Source organism: Dasypus novemcinctus, chromosome 3 (genome assembly GCF_030445035.2).
Source record: "Dasypus novemcinctus isolate mDasNov1 chromosome 3, mDasNov1.1.hap2, whole genome shotgun sequence".
Classification (NCBI taxonomy): domain Eukaryota; kingdom Metazoa; phylum Chordata; class Mammalia; order Cingulata; family Dasypodidae; genus Dasypus; species Dasypus novemcinctus.
Window position 1 is genome coordinate 14,738,529 of NC_080675.1, and position 18,735 is coordinate 14,757,263.

Sequence of the window (18,735 nt, forward strand, 5' to 3'; positions counted from 1 at the left end):
ACGTCAAGGCCCCAAAGTGCACGGAGTCTGGGTTTTTTGTCTGCTCCATGGACTGGGAAACAAGGAAGGTAGAGCCAGCCGCACCCCATCCTGCCCCCCACTACCCTCCGTGGACCGCTCCGGCACCTGGGCAGTTTGAAGACTCCGCCTCTTGCCCAGCACCTTCCAGTTCCAGCCCAGAGAGGTTAGGGACTCGCCCAAGGTCTCCAGCGAGTCAGAGGCAGCTGGGACCAGAGGCTGCTCCAGACTGCCCTTTTCCCTGCACCCGTGTAGCTCCCCTCCAAGTCCCAAGAGTCTGGGGACCCATGTTGGCCAGTGACCCCCTCCCTCCCGGGCACCCCTGAGCTGCCCAAGCTGGGAGCACAGGGCTCAGTCGGCCCCTCTGCTCCCCCTTCCGGGCGGGACACCTCTTTTCACCTGCATCTTGGGGTGCACGCTGGGGAGGAGGGCGAAGCGGGGAATACTCAGAAACTGGAGCAGGTTAGTGCAGGGAACGAGGGAAGACGTCCTGTCCCGGCTGGGACCCGGCTGGAGCATGGCTGGGACCCCGCCCGGAAGAAGACCTCACCAAGACCCTGGCCACGGGGTCCCCTTCAGCCCTCGCCCTGGTCCCTGGGAGCCAACACGTGGGGATGGAGAGGCCACCAAGCAGAGCAGCACACAGTTGGGACCCCTCCCCAACCTTAGCAATGGGGAGAGGGAAGAAGGCCGTGATAAAGGCAGCCCCCACCCCACCCAGCCCGCCTGCCTGCCCGGGGACGCCCGCACCCGTCTCGAGTGTGCACTGTTTCTCTCTCGCTTCTCAATATGCTCTTTTGACCGGCCTCATTAAACTGGCATGTTCTTAAATTCTCTTATGTGACAGAGCCAGGAAGCTAGAGGAGCCAGCATGCTCGATAAGAAAACCGTCAGCAGTGCAGCCGAGGGGTAAGAATTAACAAGTAGTTATGAGTACAGAATCTTTACATCGATGCTTTTGTATTATAAAATGGCCAAAGGTTCACATCTGGATTTACTGCAGCTGGCTAGAGCGGTCTCAGCCCTGTGGATCGTTGCCTGGCCTGAGGCTCACGCCGTGGGTGCTTGCTGTCGTGGTGGCAGCCACCCGCCCTCCCGCTTAATGCCCGCAGGGACAACCTTGCACCTGCCCTCGGCTCCCTACTCTTCTATCCCAGAACCTGTGACGCACCCTGCTGGGTGCCCACCCCCTACCTGTTCACCCCCTTAATGGCTATTAATGAAGAAACCTTTGCCAGCTCCACCCCAACTGCTCCCTAGAACCCTGACGTTATAAAATATTAGCGTCTCTGCAGGTCCGAGAGGCAGTTTTGGGCCATTAGGCCACTGTGCTCCTTTGCTTGTGCAGACAGACTCTCTCTTTGAAACCCTGGTGCCTCAGAGAGTGGTCTTGTAGAGAGCGTCGGGGAGCAGGAAGCTGCGTTTGTTCCGTGTCACACTTGGGCCGGGATCCAGGGGAGGGAGAACGCGGGGGCCTGGAAAGGCAGAAGTGGGACACCTTGGCCAGGCTAGACACCCCTCCCCGCGGGCACTGGGGGAACCCCCGGGAGGTGGGGCCTGGCCTGGGCAGGAGGAGGTGCAGAGGGCCCCTGGGCCGCCCCTCCCCGTGCCCTCTCCTGGCTGGTGTGGCACCCTGTGAGGTTTGCCCCCTGTTCCTGGGAGCTGCGCGGGGGGTTGCGGTGGGGGGGCTGATCCTGCAGGGGGAGAGGGCGCTGCCGGGAGGGGTGGCGTGGGAGCAGGGGCGGCTCTGCCACGGCGGGGGGTTCCCGCAGCCTGGGGCCCACGACTGGACTGTTGAAGGCCTTTAGGTAGGAATTTGTACTCTGGTTTGTCTCAGAGACATAAAGTAACCAGCGCTCCTGGCTGGAGGACTTGTGCCTTTCCCACCACACCTGCGGGCTTCTGGGAACAGGAAGAACGACCCCAGGGTCATGGGGGTGCAGCCCCTAAAGAGAGACCAGGACGGGACCGGGACCACCGGCGTCAAGGAGAAGGAAGGGTCTCCCTCCTTCCGCCTTTGGGCATGCCTCCCCAGCTCTTGCGGTGCCACCTTGTGCCCGCTCAGGGCTGGTGGAGACCAAGGAGGAAGGCCCCCGGAGCCCCGCGGCCCCAGAGCTCGGCGTGCAGAATGAGGCGGGTAGATGGAGGGATGGGTGGTTGGATTGTTGGGTGGGCGGATGGATGGGTAGATACATGCACATGGGGAGCAGAAAATCCCCGCTAAGGAAAGCTCAGCTTCTCCTGAATTCCCGGATCTCCTAGCAGGCAGGTTGTTTCAACTGCAGGAAAATTAGTTTTAACTTAAAAGGAGAAAAAATAGTTCCCGGAGATCCCAGAGCCGTAAGCCAAAGGGACATATGACAGCACCATTCACAGATTTCACACACTCCCCCGTGCTGCCAGGAACTCACAGAACCATCCGTGTCCAGCTGTCACCCCAGAGGCCAGCCCATGCTGAAAATGCCCTCAGCTGCGAAGGGGCCTGTGCATCTCAAGAACCACAAAGCCCAGAGGGTCACTAGGAACCTGGGAGTCTCGCTCCATCCTCCGAGGCTGGCGATTCGAAGGACGACATGGGGCTCCCGCAGAGCCAGTCTCTGGCTGTACCCGGAAAGATGGAACCCCAGGGATTTTGGCGGCGGGGCAGCTGAGGCCAAGTGGGCAGGAGGAAGTGGTGGGAAGAAGGAAAAGGGAAGGGAAACCGAGGCGAGGGTGGAGCAGACCACACCTCTGCCTTCAGGCCATCAGGGAGCACAGGGCCTCTTGAACCTCCTCCCCCCGCACACACACAGGGGAGGGCCCTGGGCCGGGCGAGCAGGTGCGGAGTCTCTGGGGCCCTCATCCTTGCTGAGAACCCCTCACCTTGGTCAGTGCCCCCCGCTTCAGCCTCATCTTTTACACGTAGCAGGTCCTGCTCTGCCCTCTGTGGAGCGGGCCTTTTCCTCCTCTTTATCTGGCTGGCTTCCTTTATGATTCAGCTTAGACGCCACCTCCTCCAGGAAGTCCCCCCTGACTGCACAGCCTGTGTTCCCATACCCTCTGCTTCCTATACACCATTCCCGTCCTGGTCCAGCAGCGGTGAAATCGGCTGTTGACTGGCCCAGCTCTCCCCTACTGTTAATAGTCCTTTAGACTGGGCCTGGGCCTGGGTCCTCGGAGCTCAGCCACGTGGAGCCCGGCATGCCCTCGTGTGGCTGGGTCCGGGTGGGCCGGAGGTGGCCCCGGGGGACACTCACCCTCCCCCAGCTGCAGGGCGGGGTCCATGAGCTCCATCATGTACTCCACGTTGAGGAGCATCTCGGTGAGGTTGCTGCGGGCCAGCACGTACATGAGCACCGGCAGGAAGTCGTCGGCCCCGTATGGCTTCCCTGCGAGGGAGGAGGGGGAGAAGGTGGTGAGCACGGGGCCCCGCTCGGGAGCTGCTGGCCCCCGGGGAGGGGCCGTGGTCGGCGAGGTGGGCGGGTGGCGTCAGCCCAGGAAAGAGGAACCTCCCCAGCCTGGCCAGGTTCTCGGTGGCTTCGGGATCAGCCGCCTCGAGGGGGCCTGAGGTGCAGTCCAGGTTCAGGAAGAAGGAACTGAGAAAGGTGCCCTGGCTGGCGCGGCGAGACCCCGGCGCCTTCCCCTTTCCCAGCGCCTCACCGCCAATGCCCCCTTGCTGGACGGCACCTGTTCACCCACCCGGCCGGCAGGCAACTGCCTACCACTGGGGTGTCCTTGGACCACGCTCCTCCCTCTGCACCTGCCGAGGAAAATACCCCGCTCTGCCAGAATCAACCCCGGCTGAAACGCCTCCTTCCACTTCATTCTTTCAGGCTCAACTGTGCCCTTCCCCGCGGGTTTCTTTCACAGGTGACAGCCCTGGAGGGAACAAGTCCTCCCAAAGCTCTCCGGGCTCAGACCACCTCCGCAGGAGCAGATAGATGCCTGCAGCAGGCAGAGGGGACCCTGGAAAGGAAACCGCACAGAAATGAAGGCGGAAGGTGGGCCCAGAGGGGCCTTCCCAGTTGGGCAACACGAGGGCAAGGGTGGACCTGCTAGAAGCAGCCCGACAGCGCCTGGATCCTCCGCGGGGCACCGGGCAGCTCCCTGCTTGGCGTTGTGAGCGCGCTGGACAAAACGAGAGCGCAAGTGAGCAGCTCTGCTCGGTGGGCCGTGGCCACGCCAGCCCCCCACTGCCTCCGCACCCCCAGCTAAAGGGAGCCCGGGGCTCAGGAAGAGATGTCCAGCCTCAGCCGGAGCCCGCTAGCCTTGGGTGTGGCCCCGGGCCAAGCAATTTACACTTCTTTCAAAAAACATATTTCTACTTCACTTGTTTTATGAAGGATTTAGGTGACCATTGGGAAACACGTGTGAAAAAACAAATCTTAAATAAAAATTTAGACATCAGGACAAGGACCATAAATTACAAGAGGAATTGTACACCATAGGAAAAATAGAAACACGAATATCCCAAGAACATACACAACTACTCCTTTAGAACCACAGATTTGGCTTTGAGTTTCCTGGTGGCCAAAGTGAAGAGGAAAACATGAGTTTCCGTCTTCTCATTGGAGATGAGAAGAAGTCATATCTGTTTTTCAGGAAACCCAAATTACTTTTCTAATCCTCAACACTAAAAAAATGTTCACACGTGGTTTCATGATACATGATTAGCAAATTCCTATAGCACACAGAGGGATGTTTCACTCAGTGATTTTCATTGTATCGCCTCAAGATGCACTTCAAGACAAGCACTTCTAGAAAAGGGAGGCAAATTTCCCATGTGTTCCTCATAACAATTATATAAAGCAGGTGTTATGTCCACTTTACTGAAGAAGAGACTGAAGTTCAGAGAGTTTGTTACTTTCCTTTGGCTACACACATTCTGAAATCCTGAGAGGCACAGTGGGGAAGAGCTGAGTCTCTGTCTCAGGCCTGGGTTCAAATCCCAGCTCTGCCACTTACTAGCTGTGGACCGTGGGAAGTTCCTTCCCTCCTCTCATCTTGGCAGAGAGGCTGGAGAATGAGGCGCCCACAGATATTGTGAGGATTAAACGAAGTTTTAACATGTGGGTCAGTGCTGTGCTGCGCCATATTGGGGACTGAGCAAAAGGAAGAATGCGCTCCTATATACACTTAGCAAAATATCCTCTTGGGCTTTGAACCAAAGAGAAAAAGTGAATAAATGCTCTACAATAATCTCTTTGTACACCATCGTCAGCCCTCATAAACTCACAGGGGCCCAGGAACCACAGGCTGATTGGACCCATTGCATAACACAGGGGCATGAAACAGACAAGGCCTGCCTTTATTTAAAATGTTGATTTTTTTTTTTTGGTTAACCATAGGTTTTTTGCATTCATTTATATTTTTAAAACATTGCATTAAATATTACTTGTCTTACATGGAGTTACCATACAACCCAGCATTTCCAGTCTTAAGTATATATCCCAAAGAACTGAAACATATGTTCACACAAAAACGTGTCCATGAATGTTCACAGCATCATTACTGATAGCAGCCAAACAGTGCGGACAAACCACAGGCCCACCAACAAGCGGAATACTGCCCAGCAATCGTGCTGTGACTGCTGTGATATGGATGAACTTGGAAGCCATCATGTTAAAAGAAAGAAGCCCACCACCAAAGACCGCATGGCATACGACCGCATTTACAGAGAATGTCCAGAATAAGCAAATCCGTAGACACAGAAAGTAGATTTAGACACAGAAAGTAGATTAGTGGTTGGCGAGGGCCGGGGGAGGGTGGGGAAAATGAGGCGGGACTGCTGATGGGTGCAGGGTTTCTTTTGGGGGTGATAAAAATACTCTGGAATTAGAGTGTGGTTTTGGTTGCACAACCTTGGGAATTAACTAAAAATCATTTAATTGTACGATATAAATAAGGGAATAAACAAACAATTTTTCTCGATTGCTGAGGATTTTGGCGCTCCCTTGAAATTTTGGGCCCAGGGCAAGTCCCTCGCTCGCCTCGCCCCCATCCAGGGCCTGCAGGTGGCGTTGAGGGCACATAACAAGCAAAGGGTCATTGGTGGCCGTTGAGTGGGCAGATGGGAGGCGGGCCGCCCAGGGAGGCAGAGGGAGGGAGGGAGAGCTAGTGTTGCCCTCAGGAGCCTCCCAGTGTGAGGTCGATGGCTAGGCCAGGGATTGTGATTTTGGGGTCTCTGTCAACGCTTCAAGGAGGGTGCTTGTCCCTTGTCTGCTCAGCCTTGGCCAGAGACACGGCTGTCCCCCTCCCCTTCCCCCACTCCAAGTATCCAGCAGCTCTCTATTTTCATAATCCAGAACTCTGACTCTTAGCTTGGTCATGGCCACCCAAAATCAAGACTACATTTCCCAGCCACCCTTGCAGCAGGTGGGGCCACGTGTCTAAATTCTGGCTTATGAGATTCAGGGCTAAGTGAGGTATTCAACCTCCAGATTGAGCCCCTAAGGGGAAGAGCACGTGGATGGAGAAAAACTCTGAGGTGGTGGAGCAAGAAGACGGAAGGGGCCTGAGCCTGAGGACATCGTAGAGGAGAGGTGACATAAACTTTGGTGTGAAATAAACTTTGGTTTTCTTAAGTCACTCCTTGGTGTGCGTGTGCACGCACGCTAACAGCCGCCTAAGCTATATCCTAACACCTTCAGAATGTGACTAAATCCCAGAAGAGAGTAGCTCCAGTTAGTGGTAAGAACAGCTGAGCTATGGGCATGCTTCCTCATTCATTCATTCATTTACTCATTCACCAAAACTCTCTTATTAGCCACCCTGTCCGCTCAGCTCTTGCCTGACTTTCTGGATCCCAGGAAGAGGGTGAGGAAGATGCAAATGAAAGGGTGTGAAAGACCATTGCAGGAAAGTACAGGCACTCAGCGGCGAGTCTAGCAGCCCCTCTGCGGGCATCCCTTCCCCGTGTCCCAGGCCGGACAAGTGGACACCCTCACACAGCTCTCACACAGGCCATGTCACAGTGGCCTTGGGTGGACACACGTGTCCCCACGCCTCCAGTCTCCGTGGGCACAGTCCAGGCTGGCACAGCTGGCACATCTCCTCCCGGCTCCTCCATCGGGCTCCCCGTTCAGCTGGCACGCAGAGGTCTCCAGCGTCTGCTCAAGGGACGTCCCGTCCTGCTCACAACGCACCCTTGTCTGGCTTTCCAGAAAAGGGTGGCTTCCAGCCTGCCTTCCTGGCCACCCTCAGTTGCCACATCTGTAAAACGGACCCAGCACCACCAGCCCTGCCAGCTTTCAGGGATTTTGAAGAAATAAAATGAGGAAAGGAATTCAAAAGTGATTCAGGACCTCTAATGCGATCTGGAGAGGCGAGCTATTGCTGACATTGTGCTCTGCCTCCTCCAGTGGCCTCAGTCTTCCCACTGAGGTACAGTGAACGGACTGGAGGTATTGGTAAACCGAGCACAGAAAAGCAGCCGGGCCAACTTGGCTCCGAGTCCCAGCGCAACACCGGTGGTGTGCTGTGTGACCCAGGGTGAACTGCTTCACCTCTCTGAGCCTCTATTCCTACTCAGCTGTGAACGGACGCAGATACCATGAACATCCTCTGGGGCTGTTGAGTGAATTCTAGGAAATGACTTCCTTGCGCGGCTCCCACGATGTGCTCTCGGGACGCCTGCTCGCACCCAATCTTTTTGGTATTCCGGCACTGCCTCTGAGGCTTTCAAGGTTGGTCAATTCTGAGAAAGGCTTTCCAGCAGCCACTGTGAGCCTGAGACACGACTAAGGGGTCACTGGGGAAAGATTATTTTGTGCTTGGAGCTGTTGTTCTCGTTGCTATTTTAATTACCAGACTCCTAGCGGATGGGTGCTTTTTTCTCCATGGATGTGTGAATTAAGGAACATGAGCCTGACAGTACAGATGTGGAATGCAGTTCCATGCCTTCGGAATTCACAGATAACTTGTGCAGTGGTTTAGCACAGATTGAATTTTCACCCTAAGAACGTAACTTTTTCCCTTGGTATCGTCTTAACCACTCACCAAGGGATATGGCCGGGTTCGTGTGCTGTAGAGCGGTGGCTCTCGGCTGAGGCCACTTTGTCCTCCCGGGGACACTGGGCAACATCTGCAGACGGTTTGGTGGTTGTCCCCACTGGGGGAGCTGCCGGCCTCCAGTGGGCCCAGGCCAGGAGGCTGCTAGGCCGCCTCCAACGCGGGTCGGCCCCCACAGCAGAGAATCATCCGGCTCCAAGTGAGCCGAGACTCAGCGCCGCCCGAGAGGGTCACACTCTCAGCTGAAGGCTGGGCCGGGCGGCCCGGCCGGGGGCTAGTGGCTGCAGATGCTGGACGCTTCAGTCCCCGAGCAGAGGAGCCCCTCTCTGCACGTGGAGGCTGCGCAGGCGCGAGCGAGGCAGGCGGGGAAGGGGCCCGCGGGCTCCTGCCACGCTGTGTTCCCACCCCCTCTGCGAGCAGCTCGGGGCAGGGCCCTGGTCGACCCCCCTGTATCCCCCCAGCGCACAGGGCCTGGCACCGCCGACGTGCCCAGCAAGCGGCGCTGGCTGGCTGAATGAACGAGGGAAGGAATAAGTGAAAACTGGGCTCCCAGCAGGACCGCGGAGCCCGTGTGCTGGCCCCGACTCAGAGGGGCCCCTCTAGAGGCCCCTGGGAGTCCTTCCCGACCGGGGGCCGGGCCAAGGGCCATCGCCTTTTCCTGGACACTGGCCCTTCCTGGGGCCTCCGTGTTTCAAGGACCCCATGTGTGTCTGCAGTCTTGAGGTGCAGGAGTAACCCCTCTCCCTCGGGGGCTCTCTGACCCCAGGGCCAGCTGGGCCGGGAGCCCCGGGGTCGCCTCCCCTCTGACTGCTCCTGCACGCGGCGGCTGCTCTTTCCAGCTTTGCCCCCGAGGCCTGCCCGCAGCAGCGCCTTACCCTGGGGCCCCTCTGCCGCAGGTCCAGCTCCGATCATGCATCTCTGCTCAGGAGCCGGCCGCGCCCCCCTCTGCCTGGAGGATCCAGGTAGACCTCGACGCCCAAGGCATCCGACACCATGCGCCCCCCTCTCACCCCACCCCAGCAGGACTGTCTCGTCCACGGCCTCACAGGAGGTGGCTGGTGCTCCCGCCCCAGCCTTCCGTCACACGCCTCCATCTGGCAAGCCCTCCCCTGGCCTTCCGCGGGCCTGAGCCCGGCAGCTCTCCGCAGGGTCAGCATTTGTGCAACAGTTTAAAATGCAAAGTGTGTTTTATAAGCATTACCTCAGTGAATTCTTAACCCAGTGGGTAAGAGTCACTGTGCCCACTAGACGGAATCCAGCTTTTTCTTACCCCTACCTCCAGGCTTCTGCTACTTCACCTCTCTTCCTTCAAGGTCAGCCTCCTCCAGGAAGTGCTCCCAGACTGCCCCAGTCACTAGTGCTTACGCTCTACCTTCCAGCTTCCCACCCAGGATGGCGATCTGCCTCCACCGCCCTCCTGTGTAGCGCTGCACTGCGCTCTCACGGCCGTACCCTGAACTCCACATGCACACTCGCTCCCCTCTGCCTTCACACTCATGTTCCCTCTGCTTCCCTTTACTAGCTTTCCCTGGCCCTCTCCCACGTTTTTTTCTTTTTTTAAAATTTTTCTTTTTTTCTTTTTAAAAATTTCTCTCCCCTTCCCCCGCAACCCTAGTTTGTCCGTTCTCTGTGTCTATTTGCTGCATATTCTTCTTTGTCCGCTTCTGTTGTTGTCAGCAGCACGGGAATCTGTGTCTCTTTTTGTTGCGTCATCTTGCTGCATCAGCTCTCCGTGTGTGCGGCGCCATTCCTGGGCAGGCTGCACTTTCTTTCCCGCTGGGCGGCTCTCCTTACGGGGCGCACTCCTTGCGCGTGGGGCTCCCCTACATGGGGGCCACCCCTGCGTGGCAGGGCACTCCTTGCGCGCATCAGCACTGTGCATGGGCCAGCTCCACACGGGTCAAGGAGGCCCAGGATTTGAACCGCGGACCTCCCATGTGGTAGGCGGACGCCCTAACCACTGGGCCAAGTCCACTTCCCTCTCCCACGTTCTTAAGCAAGGTTCATCAGGTCCTGTCCTGGCTCCCATATGGCTATTTCAGGGTCTGACATTTTCCTCGGACTGTGAAGCTCCCTGAGGGTAGGACGGCAGCTGTGTGAGCCTGGGCAAGTTACATCACCCCTCTGAGCCTCTGCCCCGGGGCGGTGTCCCCAGCCCTCTCCTGCACAGGACTTGGGGCACAAGACACTGCCGAGGCCTGACCTGAGCCCACACGTGCTCTCATGGGATGCCCCTATTTCCTGCCTGGTGCACGGTCCTGGGTACTGGCCCCTGCAGGGGCCTCCAGACAGTGGTGTGCTGGGAAATGCTTTCCATCGGGTTCTCTGCAGGGAAGAGAGGAAACACACCTCTGACCTGTAGTGTTTGCAAATTCCGCTTGTATGAAAAGCTCCACCTTGGCCAATTTCAAGCTTCCAGGGTGCACCTGGAGGTGGGAGGGGATGTGCCCCACTGGTTTTCACAAGCTGCATGAGCCGGCTTCAGGATTCAACTGGCTTTAGACCTGTGTAGTCCAACCTCACTGTGGGGAAACTGAGGCTCAGCTGGGCAGTAGCGCCCCTCGGACTAGAATCTGATCTCTTGCCCCTGGCGTGATGGGAAAGGCCCACACGGGCTCCCCAACCCGACAGCTACTCAGGGACAGCACAAGCTTGGTTTAAAGGCACTGCCTCCCGCCCATCCTTGGGGTGGTGAGGGCTGCGTCCTGCTTCCTGGGAAGCCAGGAGCCCCACGCTCTGGGCTCAGCCATGTGCGCAGGGGAGCCTCAGTCAGCGCCCCTGGGGTGCTGGGACGCAGTGGCACATTCATGATGCATCCGTCTTGCTCGTGCGAGAGATGGCATCCATCTGGCCGTGCGTCTTAGAAGCCCTGCTGGGCTGTGATCTGAGCCACCAGGGTATTTCTGCTTTCTTTTTTGCCAAGTCACATCTGTTTGCCGTCTGTAGGAATGGGGGAGCGGGTCGTATCTTCAAGAGCTGGCTAGGGACCTTCTGGGTCTTTCATCGGCTGGCAGATTTTGGAGAAGGAACGGTCTCTTGGGTAACAGGAGCCAAAGCATGCTCCCCTGGGACGTGCAGACCGGGAGAAGCCCTGGATGACGAGGCCTCCAACTGTGCCTTTTAACTAGCTATGTGGCCTGGGGCCACTCACTTAACCTCAGTTTTCTCATCTGAAAAATGGGGATAATAATCAGAGTCAGCCTGTTATGTAGGGCTGTTGGGAGGAACAAATGAGAGCCTGGATTTAAAAAAAAAAAGCTTTGTTATCTAGGAAGCATTATCTAGGAGAGGCCCTTTTCGCCAAAGAGTAATTATATCAGACACACAATCCTTGCTGCAACTACTCAAGTCTGGCATTGCATATGGAAACAAATGGACATAGCTGTGTTCCAATAAAACTTTATTTACAAAAACAGGCAGTGGGCCAGATGTGGCCCATGGGCCATATTTGCCAACCCCTGACCTAAAGGAGAGGGTCCATCATCTTATTATAACTATCCCCCCAAACTTGTTGACTGGGCTCTTACTGAAAGCGGGTAGCTGCTGCAACCCTGGGGCAGCGTGATTCTCACCACTGTGTCCTCTACCATGATTCCCACTTAGGGCCACTTAATTCCTCCAGGAAGTCTTCCCAAAGACCCTTGCTTCATAAATATAAATAAAATATAAATAAAACTTGCTTAATAAATTAAAATATAAATAAAAAAATAAAACCCTTGTTTAATAAATACTTTTGATGAATGAATAGCATTATCGCTCGGTAGGGTTGTTGCTTGTTTTAATGCTCTGCATTTTGTTTGAATCTTGAGCATCCTAAAAGCAGGACTTAGCCATCAGCACCCTTGATGTCACCGGCTGTTCAACGGTTGAATGAATGAACCTATTTGATAAAAACCTCAGATGGCAGGGACTGGAGACCATCTAGAACACTAGGTTTTCCATTTACTTCTGCAGCAAAAGCCTTTTGTTAAGGGGTAACTTCAGCCAGGACTCGGCTCCTCAGTCAACTCAGAGTGGGCGCAGCAGGGCCCCCGCTCCCGCTGAGCTCCCCGAAGCTCCTGCTGTTTGCGCTTCAGGCAGACGCGGCTTAAGGCTCGCAGCTGTTAAGATTCATCCCTGAGGAAACTGCTCCAGCTCCCTGGGTCCCTCTTCTGAGAGCGCAGCCCACAAGCCGGTCAGCCCTGCAAGCCTTAGGCTGGAGAAGGCAACTCAGTCCATGATGGGGCCTTTTCTGAGGACACATCTGACCCCAGGGACACCCTGGCAGGCAGGCTCGAGAGGGAGGGTGCAGGGGCTTGGCACAGGGCCTCGGTCTACACTCACCTGCTCAGGCGTGACCCTGAGCTTGCTACTTCAACTCTCGGAACCCATTTCCTTGCCTATAAAAAGGGGATAGCCCCCTTATATTTTCAATGTAACGTTTATGTAATCTGAAGCTTCTTTAATAATAATAATAATAATAATAATAAAAGAGATATCATGACAGACCTTTCCAGAATGACTAACATTAAGAAGATTGAAATTACCAAGTGTTTGCAAAGATGTGGAACAACATAAACTTTCATACGTTGCTGATAGGAGTAAATTGGTACACTGCTTTGGAAAACAGTATGGCATTGTCTACCAAAGTTAAAATATTGGCTGTACTCTTTGGGTAGAATGTGTAAGGCATGGGACTGTATAACAGAGTAGACCATGTGATGGAAGATGGACTATGGTTAACAGTACAAATAGGGGAGTGTTCTCTTGTGAACTATGACAAATGTACAATCCATTATTAATACATAGTGTTAATAATCGGAAGTGTATGGAAAAAATATACCAAATGTATGCTATTGAAGCAAGCTAGATGGGGAATCAATAGATGGATCTGGAACCTGGCAGAAAAACTACCACCATAAACACATGTCCTCTGGTCCCCCCAAGGTGGCTGCTGGAAGACCCCCTGTGAGAAATCCCATTCAGAACGAGATTTCCTCCCGAAGCCAGGAGAAGCCCCAGATATTCCCCAAGGACCTTATCATCAGGCTCTCCTGGGGGATTGATGGGTGGGGTAATCAATCAAAACAGCAGACAGCTGGAACTCCTCCCCTGCCATTAGCAAAGGGGTGGAATAATTAACGGCTTAAAAGGCAAACGGGAAAGGGAATCGGCCCTGCCCCTGTGCCTGTCCCTGCCCTATTCTGGCCTTCTTTGCCCCCGCCTGGATCAATATGCAAGTAAACCTGGGCATTTGTACTCTCTAGTGGGGGACTACTGTCAGTAAATTGGCCCTTTTTATCACTTTTCAGCCCTTTCCTCTCTCTCTACCTGGGACCCATGATGTTATTTTCTCCCATTTCTCTTCCCTCCCTACCTTAATAAATTACTGGCCTCATTAACATGGCATGCTCTTGGAATTCATTTCTTGCAGCATAGCCAAGAACCTAGACAAGATCTGGCTACAGTATGGACCTTAGTTAGTGGTAATAGTCTGATGATGCTCTTTCATAATCTGTAACAAAAGTTCCACAACAAAGTAAAATGTTGGTGGAGGGGTGATGTATGGGAATTCATGTTTTGTAAGATCACAACTTCCCTAACAGAAAAAAAAAATTTTTTTAAGTTTGAGCAGCAGAGTTGACTGATCCTAGCTAGTTTTAGGATGATCAGTCTAGTAGTAAGGTGATATTCTAAGAATCAAGAGTGAAGTGATAATTATGAGCAAAAGAAATGGTGTGCAGTAGGATGAGGCAAAATCTTTATGAATAAATATAATGATATTTAAAAAATGCATATATTGTACCCTATGACTCAACAATAGATAATTTCATTCTTAAGTATAATAAATGTATATTTGCACCAAAAGATGTAGGCAAAAATATTCACAACATTATTCTTAATAGCTTCAAACTGTGAATGATCCAAATGACCACCAATAGCAGTATGCACGAAGAGATTGTGGCATGTCCAAACAAATGACTACACACAATAATGAAAATGATACAGTAAAGCTACAGCCAAAACACAATATTGAGTTAATATACCCAGAAACAAACAAATACCTTCTATATGAGTCCATTTATATGGAGTTCAAAACATCCAGTCTATAAAGACAGGATAGGATCCTTTCACGGGGAAAGGAGAGGGTAGTGAGCGGGAGTGAGCATGAAGGCAGCTTCTGGAGATATAACCCAGATAGGAGGTCAATGGATGAATGGATGTTTCTTTGTGATTGTTCATTGAAATTGTACACTTTTTGTGTTTGTTTTTTTTGAGTTACCGGGACCAGGGATTGAACCCAGGACCTCATGTGTGGGAGCCCAGCACTCAACCACTGAGCCACATCAGCTTCCTTGAGTTCATTTTTTTCATTTGTTTGCTTGTTATTTGTTTTTCTTTTTTAGGAGGCACCAGGAACTGAACCTGGGACCTCCCAGGTGAGAAGCAGGTGCTCAACTGCTTGAACCGCATCCGCTCCCCTGTTCTTATGTTTTAACACTCATCGTGTGGTCGATGTTCCTAACGTCCTCAGATGTGACATCTCAGAGGGCCTGCACTCCATTTCTGCTGGGCGTCATGTCCAGGCCTGCTCCCATAGGCAGTCCTGTCTGACCCTGGACACCAGTGCCCGGGACCCCTAGAAGCCCTCAGCCTGGGTCCCTGAGTGACCATGTGGATCAGGTCTCCCCACCAACCCTCCTCCATTCGACTGGATTTAAATAAGCAAGAAAGAAACTTCTACTGAGTTAGAAATTGCAGGATTTATCTGTTATAGCAAGTATTTCCTTAATTAATTACCTACCTACTGATCTATATCTATTTCAAAAAGACTAGAAAGAAATTCAGCAAAATAGGACTGACAGTTTTTCAACATTAAACATGAGTGCCTTTGGTCATCAGAAATCAGTCAAAAATTTTTCTTACATGGATCTTTTTTTAAAAAACAAAACAAAAGAACCAAGAGCCTGACCTCCTTCTCTGTTCTCTGCACCCCAGGCTTGCCGTTCCCCAGTCCTGGTGTCTCCGTCAAGTGCCTTCTCCCAACCAATTCCCCAGCCTCTACTCCAGCCTCAACTAAGTTGTAGATTCCTAAGTTGTGACTTCCACAAGGGTCCCCCGATGACCCCCACATCCAACCAACTGGCCGCCGGGCATTCTTCCCCCCAGGTCGGGAGTCAAGCTCTGTTTCTGGGGGCACAAACTGTTGGAGAGACTGAAAAAGGCAGCTGTTGATGTTCAGCCCCCTCTCTGATGTCTCCTGCTTATGGCAGTTTGATATTATTTATGAATTCCAAAAAGAGATATTGATGGTTCATAAACTGGTCTGTTCCTCTGGGTGTGATACTGTTTTGATTGGATAAATTCAGAGGTTTCCCTTTTACTTTATTTAATCAAGATTAGGGCTTTGATTCAACCACGTCATTCGAGCGTGACTCAGCGTAGAGTCCCAGCCCCCTTGGTGGGCTGATGAAACAGACTCTTAGGGAAGTAGAGACACAGAGAAGCCCTGAGAGGCAGCTCATTAGACACGGCAGAGGCCCTGGGAAGAGATGAGCCTGATAGTCTCCCGCTAACCTTGTGAAGAGAGCAGAGCACTGAGCCTGGAAAGAAACGAGCCTAAGGAGAGAGATGAGCCTTATTCTAGCCTACAGCTGAGATCAGAAGAAGCAGGAGCTGTAAGAGGAAGAAGGAAGGCTGAACCCTCACAGACATCACCTGCCATCTTGCCCCAACACAGGGCCAATGACTTTGGGTGAGAAAGCACCTCTTATGGTACCTTGAGTTGGACTCTTTAGGGCCTTCTGACCATAAGCTTCTACCCCAAATACCCTTTATAAAGGCCAACAGAGTTCTGGTACTTTGCATCAGCACCCCTTTGGCTGACTAATGCACTGCTCTTTATCTACACAAGAAGGTTCTTCATGTTCCTTACCCACACTTGTAGGCACTGCATTCCTCCTATTTGAAGGAGAATTTCTAGGGCTTGAATCTTTCTCCCCAGTAGCAGGATTGGTGCTTCCTCTTAAGGACCAAGGACACAAGAATGACTTGTTTGTCAAAGTAAGAGGAAAGATGATTCCCCAAGTTTCTAACTACTCTTGCCAAGCTTTGCAAAGCCCATGAGGAGCCCAGCCTGCTCCTGGCTGTGGGATGGAGGGCCACGTTCACCCCAAGCCCTTTGGCTCTGTGCACTCCCGACTCTGCCTGACCCAGGACCCTACACTTGCTGTGGTGGACAAAGCACTCCAGCAGGATCCAGGAAACTTGTGATCGATTCCTAGGCTGGCCGCTCGGTATAGCGAGATAAGCACAGGCCTCGGAGCCAGGTAACTCTCAGTCTGAATCTTAGTCCTCCTGCATTATGGGCATAATAGCAACAACCTTTCTGGACAAGGGGCCTCCATGGGCTTGAACGACTTCCCTAGAGCCATGGGGCCAGTTAATGCAGGCCTTGTCTCTGCATTTGGCACTCTTCCCACAGTCCCAGCCGGTCTGGCTGCTGCATTCCCATTTCAAGTGTGCATGCGGGTGCCACACCGAGCTGCTCTTGCCAGTGTGACAGCCATGGGAGAAGTGAATGGGGAGGCCTCTTCCCAAGAGATGGGGTGGCTGGGAGTCTAGATGCAGAATTGGGGTAGAGGGAGGAGAAGGGGGCTCTTGTCTATCTAGAGCCGGTGAGGGTCAGAGGAAGCTGTCAGTGAAGGAGGTGGGAGGCCCACTGGACCTCTGCCCTCCACGGGCTCCCCAGGGACCTCCTAGGCTTAGCCATGATGCTGCCGGGCTGGAGCCACCGTGAAAGCGGCAAGACTGGGTGACACAAGCCACTGGGAGCAACTGGCAGGAGGGAGGCCTGAGCCAAAAGCCGGGAGGGCAGGCCTGGTCCTGAAACTACTGAAGGCCCAAGTCAGTCAAGAGCTGAGGAGTCGGGAAAGTGGTTGTGGTACCGGCGATTGGGCTCCTGCCTACCATATAGGAGGTCTGGGGTTCGATTCCTGGGACCTCCTGGTGAAGGTGAGCTGGCCCAAGTAGAGAGCTGGCCTGAGCGGAGTGTGGGCCCGTGCAGGAGTACTGGCCCAAGCGGAGAGCTATGCAGCAAGAAGACTCAACAAAAAGAGACAGAGGAGAGACAATAAAAGACACGGCAGACCAGGGAGCTGAGGTGGCGCAAGAGATTGAGCACCTCTCTCCCACTCCGGAAGGTCCCAGGATTGGTTCCTGGTGCCGCCTAAAGAGAACACAAGCAGACACAGAAGAACACCCAGGGAATGGACACAGAGAGCAGACAACGGTGGGGGGCTAAATAAATAAATAAACAAGCAAATAAATAAATAAATCTTTTAAAAAAACAAAAAAAGAACTGAAGAGTCACTCAGGATCCAGCTGGCAAGGCATAACCTCAATCTAATCACAAGGAAACTGTCGACAAACACAAAATGAGGAACTTAACATTTAAAAATAAAAGTGTGGGGGTGGGGAGGAAAATCTGTATTCTTCAAAAACATCAGTGTCACCAAAGACAAAGGCTAAGGAAAACTCCATTGGTGAATCCATTAAAGCCTTGGAAAACATCAGTCTTTCTCAAACTCTGCCCCCGAAATAGAGGAGGGGAGGCTTTGGGGAAAGCTTCCTGGCGAGTTCTGAGAGGCCCTCGTTACCTGAACACAGAGGACAGCTCGAGGAAGGAAAACTGCCGACCGGCATCCCTAGCAGGCGTCCACAGAGCTCCTCGACCACACGCCGGGAAACGGAAGCCAGCAGCGCATGAAAAGGGTTCCTACACACCGTGACTCGGGAAGTCCAATCCAAAGGATACACCCAGGAGAAGGGAAAACAAGACGCCATGCACGGGTGTTTATAGCAGCATTTTCTACAATAGCCCAAAGGGGAAACAAACAAATGTCCATGAACTAATGAGTGGACACATAAGATACGGTGTAGCCATGCAGAGGGATATTACTCAGCCGTCAACAGGCCTGCTCTACTGATCTGCGAAACCTCAAAAACATTTCTGTGAAGGAGACGAGATCCCAAAGGCCACAGGCCGAGGGGCTCCATTTATGGGAACTGTCCGCAAGAGGCAGATCCACAGACTGAAGGCAGATCCGCAGTTGCCAGAGGCTGGGGAAGAGGTGGGGTGGGCCATGACTGCTTGTCAGGTGTGGGGTTCCTTTCTGGGGTGGTGAAAATATTCTATCATTAGATAGTGGTGATGGTGTATGACACCGAGAACGTGCTGGGAGTCACTGAATTATACACTTTAAAACAGTTAAAGGGGAGCAGAAGTAGCTCAAGTGGTTGAGCGCCTACTTCTCATGTACGAGGTCCTAGGTCTGATCTCTGGTACCTCCTAAAGACATACAAATGAAAAAACCAACCTTTGGGAGCAGATGTGGCTCAAGCAGCTGGGCTCCTGCCTCTCACATGGGAAGTCCCAGGTTCAATTCCTGGTCCCTCTTAAAGAAGATGAGCAGACACTGCAACCAGCAGATGCCACAACAAACTAATGCTGCAATGAGCAGATGCTAATAACCACCACAGCCAGCAGACACTGCAGATGCTGCAACAAGCAGACACTGCAAAGGAACAGATGCTGCCACCAGCAGACACTGAAACTGATGCGACCAGCAGAAACTACAACTGCTGCAACAAGCAGACGCTGCAATGAGCGGACGCTGCAACCAGGAGACGACGTGGCCAGTGGGGAGCTGATGTGGTCAGGTGGTTAGACACTCGCCTCCCACAAGG

At 53.2% G+C, this 18,735-nt stretch overlaps 1 protein-coding gene and 1 long non-coding RNA gene across 2 annotated transcripts in view; one reads left to right on the forward strand and one right to left on the reverse strand.

Moving 5' to 3' along the window:
* The window catches only part of RIN3 (Ras and Rab interactor 3), a 126,563-nt gene that overhangs the window by 7,107 nt on the left and 100,721 nt on the right, over window positions 1–18,735 (reverse strand). Inside the window, exons 8-9 of the mRNA XM_058292401.2 lie at window positions 3,249–3,386; window positions 2,607–2,613 (exon numbers count right to left, since the gene is read on the reverse strand). Of these exons, the coding sequence (XP_058148384.1) occupies window positions 2,607–2,613; window positions 3,249–3,386 (145 nt within the window). The remainder of the gene's footprint in view (window positions 1–2,606; window positions 2,614–3,248; window positions 3,387–18,735) is intronic.
* On the forward strand, window positions 7–5,928 carry LOC131277317 (uncharacterized). The gene is made up of 2 exons (XR_011648277.1): window positions 7–184; window positions 866–5,928. It is a non-coding gene; the product is annotated as an uncharacterized lncRNA (long non-coding RNA).